At 31.9% G+C, this 8,899-nt stretch overlaps 1 protein-coding gene across 1 annotated transcript in view; it reads left to right on the top strand.

The window, feature by feature from the left end:
- The window catches only part of LOC106682590 (ribosome biogenesis protein BMS1 homolog), a 48,330-nt gene extending 40,256 nt beyond the window's left edge, over window positions 1–8,074 (top strand). Inside the window, exons 17-20 of the mRNA XM_014423530.3 lie at window positions 1,915–2,191; window positions 4,868–5,043; window positions 5,127–5,297; window positions 7,775–8,074. Of these exons, the coding sequence (XP_014279016.1) occupies window positions 1,915–2,191; window positions 4,868–5,043; window positions 5,127–5,297; window positions 7,775–7,996 (846 nt within the window). The 3' untranslated portion in view covers window positions 7,997–8,074. The remainder of the gene's footprint in view (window positions 1–1,914; window positions 2,192–4,867; window positions 5,044–5,126; window positions 5,298–7,774) is intronic.
- The last annotated feature ends 825 nt before the right edge of the window (window positions 8,075–8,899 follow it).

The following is an 8,899-nucleotide window of genomic DNA, read 5'->3' as shown; positions in this document are numbered from 1 at the left end:
ATGAATATTAAAATGATACATAAAATAAAACATATTAAAAACCATTTATACATCAAAATATATTATTTACTCAAAAAGAGCATATTACAATATATTTATATGTTTTGTCAATTTTTACAATGTTTGTATCTTGTTTTTCATTTAGCCTTGACAAATCCCTGCAAAGTGGGGTGAAATGTTGGTTAACAATAAATAGTTTTCTTTTACTACTTATTCGCCGTCACCCAGTCAATAAGTAGTAACATATCTTCCTACAATTTTTATTTTATATACATCTTATAAAATGCATACTAAAAATTTCCCATGGGTCTGAGAAACACAAATATATGTTTTAATTTGTTCCGTCATCTAACCTATACCTTATATAAATTTGTAAACCTTATTATTCCCTTAATTAAAATTAAGAAATAAAAACAAAAAGGTTCTCAATCCATATAGTTTGTATTCTTAGACATTTGGGAATACTATACCCGTCTCCAGCTTTTATAATTTATTTTCTTTTTTTTTGAAGCAGCACATTATATGATATGTTATAATATCAATTTTCTGATTATAAAATAAAATTTAAATTTATAACGAAACAATGTAGTTTAACCAATGACTAGAGTAGATGTAGGAAGGTTTGAGGCTTCCTATATCTACTCTAGTTATTGGAGAACCGTTGTATTTTTATTTCTTAATTTTTTCTTACTAAGACATTAATAGATTTCAAAAATTTATGTTTTTTATTTATATATTTATTTTGGGAATGGGTAGCTCAGTGGTAAGTCCCGTGCTACTAACTTCAAGGACCTGAATTCGAATCCAGCTGTGGCAAATAATTATTTTCTGTTTAATTAAATTACTTGTGTATTGATTACTGCTCAACTCTGATTAATTTCTAAGATAAAGCTTTAAACAATTAACTATTTCCTCAAAAAGTTAAAGTAGTTTATAGTTGTCTCTTATTTTGTTAAATACGATAAATATTCTTTCAATTAGAACAACAGTCATATAGAAAGAATATGAAGTAACTTCAATTAGTTTTATTTTATTTCCATTTTGAAGAGATTTAAACTTTCCCTTATATTCTGAATTGGAAGGTAATTTGATTTACTTCAAATTCATTCTACTGACTGCTATCATATTTTGGTGATATTTTACAAAATATGAGACAGCTATGAATATTTTTGACTTTTTGGAGAAAGCAGTCAATTTATTATTGTTTCTCCATAGTTGTTATGACAATAATCAGATTTTACTCTCACTTATCAATCTATTGGTATTTGGTGGGGGGGAACAAGTCCGGCAAGTGGGCTTAGTGGTCCTTTTTCCAACCTCTGGTGGCTACCTGAGTTGCTGCCGTGTACTAACCAAGGTGGGAGTGTCAAGATTCATTCCTTGGGACTGCTGAAAAATGAATGTTAACTGCTCCATGTGGGAATCGAACCCACAACATTCCTCTTATCAATCTATGAAATATATAGTAAGAAGTATTGTCCTCTTCAATAGTAAAGGAATAGCTGTTTTAAAATGTTCAAAATGGAAGTTATGTGATGTGAGCTACAATTTTTTTTTTTTTTTTTTACCTATTAGTTATTTGGTGGGAGTGGGTAGCTCAACAGTAAGGCAATGTACTACTAACTCCAAGGACCTGGGCTCGAATCCGGCTGTGGCAGATAGTTATTTTGTGTTTCACTGTAGCTGTAAGTCAGCCCTTTGATTTTAAGAGCCCTCTGGGGTCACATCAGCCTATACCCTTAATTAAGTAAAAATCTGGTGGTCGAGCGTGATTCTGACCAAATCACCTCCTTGCACAACTGTTGATCTAGTAACAGTGCTTCTTTACAAAGTACTGCACCCATGACCCTTCATGGGTTGTAGTGGTACAGATTAAATTTTTTAATATTTATTTATTTATGTTCATTCTAAAAGGTGGATCCAGGATTCAGGATTACAGCGACGGGATCTGTGGTGGATACAAATCAGTCTACAGTTGTTACCAAGAAGCTTAAGCTGATCGGTGAACCGATCAAAGTATTCAAGAAGACTGCATTTATTAGTGGCATGTTTACTTCGGCTTTGGAAGTTGCGAAGTTCGAAGGTGCAAAGATAAAAACTGTTTCTGGTATTAGAGGTCAGATTAAAAAGCCGATTCAGAAGCCGGAAGGAGCTTTCAGGGCAACTTTTGAAGATAAAATCCTTATGTCAGGTGAGAGATGTTTTAATTTTTCTCCAATTTTTTTTTTTTTTTTTTAATTCTATGAAATTTCCAAGAACTCCTTGGACTAAAATTTTATAAATGTTGTGATTGTATAAATCTTAGGATAGGGGCAGGATCTATTCAATACTAGGAGGAGATAGCTAAAGTTAGGTTATAATGAAGGTGGGGAAATTCATAACCTAAAATCTGTAAATGGCATTATGAAAGTTATTTGCTGATATTCCAAGAGTTTTGTACAGCAGCAGGCTCTACAATATAAATAGAAGAGGCAGATCAGGATTTATAAGGGAATATGTTGTTATCTGCGATGCCTGAGACCTCTTCGATGCTTACAAATGGAAAATGATGGCATAAGATAGGGTTATGAAGATAGAGTAGTTCAAGGACCACATCGGTCTGTAGTGCCAAAGAATTATTTAGTTAGTTGTGTGTCACCAACATTCCTGAATGGTGGCTAGAATCTTTATGTTGTTAAAATTCTATAAATAAGAACTAGTGTTATTAGGTGCCTGTTTATAACAACTTGAGAAATGAAAAATGAAGTTATAAGAAAACGTTTTGTGCCTAGAGCAGACCCTTTTGTGTTTTTAATGTGAACTCCTTTTGTCTCGATAGTGGCCTGGAAATGTATTTTTTCTTCTTCGACAAGTTTGATTAAACCTTTTAAATGAGAATTTAAAAGTCTTTATGATTAAAATCTGAAGATTTATTAATATTTTAAGGAAATATGGTTTAAAAGAAAAATGGTTACTTAAAATCATTAGCACACTTCCCAAGTGCGCTCCAGAAAAAAAAACAAGATGGTAATTAATTTAAAAACAATTTTGATCCTTTTTCTCAACTTTAATCTTTTTAAACTTCCAACGTTTCGACCACTTAGGTCATTTTCTAGGATATCGGCGAATTGCCTTTGTCCCATCTTTAAATAATTAATCATTAAAATAATATCACAATAACATTATAAATTTTTTTTTTTTTTAAATAGATTCCTACTTACAAATTCTTCTATACAATTCTTTCCCAAATTTAAAACTTTCACTAACCACTTTTCTTTCTATTATTTTCATTTGCAAACTCCAAACAGAACCTACCTTCAACAGGTTACGACTCTGTTATCACCTTATCATATAACATAATTTTTTCTTAAAATATTAATTTACATTTTCAATATAATTTAATTAACATTTATTACTAATTTTCCTGCTTACAACATAAACATTTTTTAATATATTTAAATTCTATAATTAGTTTATTCCTATTTTATGTGTATTTCATTCACATATAAATTTATCCCCCCCTTTCCTTTAGTTTATTTTTTAATACATTTATTTCTCTATTCATACTTTTATTATTGCATTTTTATTCCATTCATATACTTATACTATTTTAGGATTTGAACATTTTTTTTTATTATTTTCCATCTTTTTTGTATACAATTATTACATATTTATTCTGCTTAAAATTTCTGAATAGTGGTGGTTCAGTCCTTTGGAATCTGATTTGAAGTTGACAGTATAATTTATATTTTCTGAGATATAAATCGATTCTAATATCTTTCTTCTAAAATTATTATTCTCTTTATGAATGATTTGGACATTATCAAAATCAAATTTATGTTTATTCTGAACAACATGTTGAACCAATTCTGTTTTTTTTTCGGGTTCCTTTGAAAATGACCTAAGTGGTCGAAACATTGGAAGTTTAAAAAGAATAAAGTTGAGAAAAAGGATCAAAATTGTTTTTAAATAAACTAAACCACTCTCAAACAAATATATTAATAAAAAATAAATCTAAGATGGTAATTATTGATGAGCATGAAGATCTGGTTACAGTAAATTAGAAATGAAAAACTTACTTAGGTGGACGTTTATGTGGATGAAGACGGCATCTTCTCTTCTTTATCAATTACCCGGCACTTGTCCCTAGTTAGGGAGCCACTTCCCTGAGTTACTCTTGCATTCTAATGTGAATTCAAAGAAGAACAAAGATAATTTCTTTGAATCCAACGGAAGAAATAATAGCACTCTTCTCTCATTAGCTTTACACTACAGCAGGCTAGAGACTAGCGGTGTTAATGTTGCTAATTACTGTTTAGCATATGCTTATATTATATATAGGGGGGGGCCACCTTTTCAAATCTTATGTTTTTTAAACCAAATAATTATTGAATCTGAAGGTTGTGGAAATTAATAATTTATTTAATAAATTGAGTTATGACAATCACCAATTTGTATAATGTTTAGCCCAAATTCCAATAATTCAGTGTGGAAAAGGTGAATATAGTTTTTAGATGACTTCTAAAGAAACTATTGAAATGCATAGTTCAGTTTCCTTGGGCCTCTTCTAGAAGTTCCGTAAAATAATTTAGGAATGGGTCATTCCTTATTAACTCAGCCCATTTTTGAACTTTGCCATCTCAGATTTTCTTCTAATTTTGCATAGGTGTTTTTGTGTAGGTAATATAGCCTTTTTTAGCTTTCGCTGAAAAGATCGATCACTCTGTATCAAATGATGTAGTCATTCTATCATTTTCCTAATTCTACCATAATGGTTTCAATATTTCCCTACTAGTACCAAATGGGTTCCACTGCCAAAAAACATAAGTTGGAAACCAATGGTCTAGATAATGTCTGCGTAGTTAATGTAATGTTTTCCTGTTTACAGATATTGTATTTTGCCGAACATGGTATAAGATTGATGTACCACAGTTCTACACGACCATTACCACTCTCCTCTTGCCAATAAACGAGAAGAATAAATGGCGAGGTATGAAAACACTTGGACAGCTGAAGCGGGAGAAGGGTATAAGAAACGAAGCCCAAGAGGACAGCATGTATACCGTCAGTATAAGTTTTTTATCTGAATTATTTACTATCACATCAGTTCAATCCTTTATAATTTAATTTTTTGTTTTTATTTTTAGGAAATCAAAAGAGAGCTGAAACCTTCCCGACCTCTTGTTATACCGAGAGCTGTTGAAAGGGATCTTCCTTACAAGTTGAAGACAAAGCACAAACTACCTACTATCAAAAATCCTGGCCCATTTACGAAACAACTCAAGAAGGTTGTTATTCGAGATACGTATGAATCTAAGGTAATGATAATTTTTCATTATAAAATTATTTAAAGATACTTAAATATAATATCAAAGTTTCTTAAAAATCAATAAATAAATATCTTTTTCATATTTTGCCTATTTGCATAACAGTTTTTTTTTTTACTTTTACTTTGAATGGAATATTGTAATATTTAAAATTTATTACAATAATAAGAAGTGATTTAACTGTTTATTATTCTCAGGTCTAAAATATAGCTTTGATGATGAAAAGGTTTAAATGAATAAATTAAATATTAATTAGATATGAGAATTTTATTGTAAATTATTTAACATTATTGACTCTATCACAGGGTGGGTTTTTTAGACAATCAGGACACAATTACATTTAAATGAATCAATGGCTACTTTTACTTCTTTTTCTTCCACCCAAATGCCTTTCAGTATTGGAGTGCTTCCAATCATCAGTTCCATGGGTTCCTATCCCTGGCAAGGTTCCTCATTTCTTCCAGTCTTCCCTTTTCTCCTTCCAATCCTTTCCATATGGCTGGCATATGAGGTTCTGGGTCGCCCTCTTAGTCTTCTCCCCCCCCCCCTCACTGACCTCACCTCCAGTGTTTTGATTGGACCTCTGTGGTGGCCCATCCGGCAGACATGCCCATTCCACCTCAGCTGCCTCCTCTCCAGGGTTTCCAGCACTCGGTTTATGTTTAGCTCCTCCCTGATTCTATCATTTCAGACACAGTCTCTCTGCGTTTTCCTCATAATTCTTCTTAGAAACTTCATCTCTTTTGCAGTAAAACGGGTTTGTAACCTTTCATTCAGGATCCGGCTCTCTGCTCCATAAAGATCAGTAAGAAGGGCTAATTCTACAAATCTGTTTATTCCTACATTGAACAAACTAACCAATTATATTATCTTATTTGGTTACTGTTGATTCTTCATGTCTTCTTATAAATATGCTAGCACTGACAGTTGACAAAGGGTGATGATTACCAGTCCTCAATAGTCGATGCAAATATTGATTGTAGCACAACGGTTTTGGTTTAGTTGCAATGATTATCATCATGATCATAGTCATTCCCTCTTCTACCGTTGTGTGGTATGAGGATCCTGCTTATAGAGTCTGGCCCAAGTGTGTCTCTCTTGAACCAACTCTCTTCTCCTACTCCAATCCATTCCACGCTTCCTGAATGCCTCGTTACACTGTCTTTCCAGGAGATGCGAGGTCTTCCTCTGGGACTTTTCCCTTCCATGTGGCTCTCCTAAGTCTTCCTGGCGCTTCTATCTGGATCTATCCTAAGATGTCCAAACCATCTTAGTTTGTGCTCCTCCTGAATGATCTCAACTGGTCAGATGTCGAGATTAGCCCATATGGTGGTGTTCCATATCCTATCTCTCCTTGTCTTTCTTTCTATTTTTCGCAGATACCTCATTGATAATTATTCACCTCTTCTATTTTCTCCTGGATTAATTTGTACTATAGTCCTAGTAGAGAAACAACAAAAGTTGAAAATGTTTAACCTACCTGCTCAATATAGCAGCAATTCACCAGACTTTGAAAAGATGTGCCATCTTCAATATTTGAAATTTTTTTTTTTTTTTTTTTTGCCAAAACTTCTGAATGATGAAGTTGGTTAGTTTCTGTCTATGATAAAGTCGATCAGTTTGTTCTCCGGTGGAAGTACATGGAAAAGACTTAACTGAACTATTTATATTTAAAAAATAACTATTTATCAAAAAATAGGATATTACAATATATAGTTAGGGTAAGGATAGCGATCGTTTTGATTTAATTTTTATCCATTGTTTTATACTTCGTCTTAAATTAAATTTTAAAATATACTCTGCTTTAATAATTTTATTTCCACTATCACATTGGCTGGGCTCTGATTTTTCACCCTGAAGATTGGAAGAGTCTTGAATCTTCAGAAAAATATGTATGTAATAAAGACATTAAAATGAAGAACTTTTCGTAAAACTATCTGATATAAATTATCTTTCACTTGTTGATGTATGGAATATATAGTAAGGGGGAAGTATTTCCACACTGAATAAAATTGAAAGTTACATGATGTGCGCTCTAGGGTTTTTTTATATTTTGACAGGTTTTGAAGTTAAATTTAGGTTCATGATGACATATTAATTTATTTCTACTGTCATTAGTTGATTTTATATACGTGCTGGGATAGGGTGCTGGAGGATCCACAGTTTAGAGCAGTTTGAGTTCAATCCCATCTGGGCCACCTTGTTTTCATTTCAGGGTAGTCACAAGAAATAATTTTTGATGCTCCCATTCTGTTTATTTTTTAGAAAAAAGACCAAAGTCTGACTTTCCAGACTAATTCTCCCTACCGATACCTATACTAGCATATCTTTATTATGTATTATGACTTTTTTTCTAATTAATTCATTGTTTTAATTTTTTTTCTTAATATATTTCATGTTATTCAAAAATTCATGAAACCAAATAGTACTTAAAATTTGTAACTAGTCAATTTTTTTTTTATCAATAGGTGGCCTCACTTATGAAGAAACTTAAAGTGAATTACGAAGATAAACTATCAAAGAAAAAGCGAGAGCTTCACCAGAGAATGATGCAGTTCAGGAAACAAAAGAGAATGGAGAAGCTGAAAAAGATGAAAAAGCATAAAGAATTGAAGAAAAGTGTTTATAGAGCACTTGGTAAAATGGAAGCGAATAAGGAAAAATTTAAAACTAAGAAATCTAAAAAATAGTTTTGTAAATATTTGCATGGTTGTACATATCGTTACATGTTAATGTATATATAAAAATACATTAAGTTTACTTTTGTATCTTTTATTTTTTTATAATCCTCTTACAAATCAATTAAGTTTTGATTCTCTACATTATTAAATGATCAAAATTTTAATTTATTACATATACAATTTTCTTTTATAAGTAAACTACAATGATATTTAGGATTTTAAGCGTACTTTTTTCACTTATTTCAATTGTTACTCAATAATCTCAACTGCATGCTCCTGATGGAATAGGTTGTCTGATCCATTTTTAAATTCTATGTAGTATGTTTTGATTTGAGACCGAAATGGGCTCTGCCTGACCATTAATTTCAGAGTCCGGCAAAAAGTAATTAAATTAATATGATTCGAAATTGCAAAAATGCAATTGCTTTATGAATAGTACAAAATCCAGGGTGAAAAAAAGGCAGTTATTTCACCCCAATTTTTGATTAATTTAATGAGAACTATTAATATTACTATTATTATTACACTGAGGGTCGGGAATCCCTTCCTCACTTCGACACAATTGGATCTTTTGTGGGTTACCCCTCTTTCTACTAGATATCCCATATGAATCCTATGCTTCTTATGAAGTTCAATAATTCTTTTGGGTTTATTCTAGAAATGTCTTCAGATTCCATTCTGTCCTTGCCCAGATACTGTAATCTTCTAAATGCAAGGGCTTCACATTCACACAGAATGTGCTGTGCCTTTTCATCTTCCATACATAGACGGCAGGTGGAATCCTCCACCAGCCTCATCTTCTTAAGATGATATTTTAAGGGGCAGTGGCCCGTGAGGAGTCCTGTTATCGTCCTCAGTTCATTTCTAGTAAGGTTAAGGTAAAATTTTGCCTTTTCCTCTGATATTTTAATG

Source organism: Halyomorpha halys, unplaced genomic scaffold (genome assembly GCF_000696795.3).
Source record: "Halyomorpha halys isolate HHAL.00 unplaced genomic scaffold, Hhal_1.1 Scaffold426.1, whole genome shotgun sequence".
NCBI lineage: Eukaryota > Metazoa > Arthropoda > Insecta > Hemiptera > Pentatomidae > Halyomorpha > Halyomorpha halys.
Note: the sequence above shows the minus strand (reverse complement) of the source record. Positions and strands in the feature narration are given on the sequence as shown.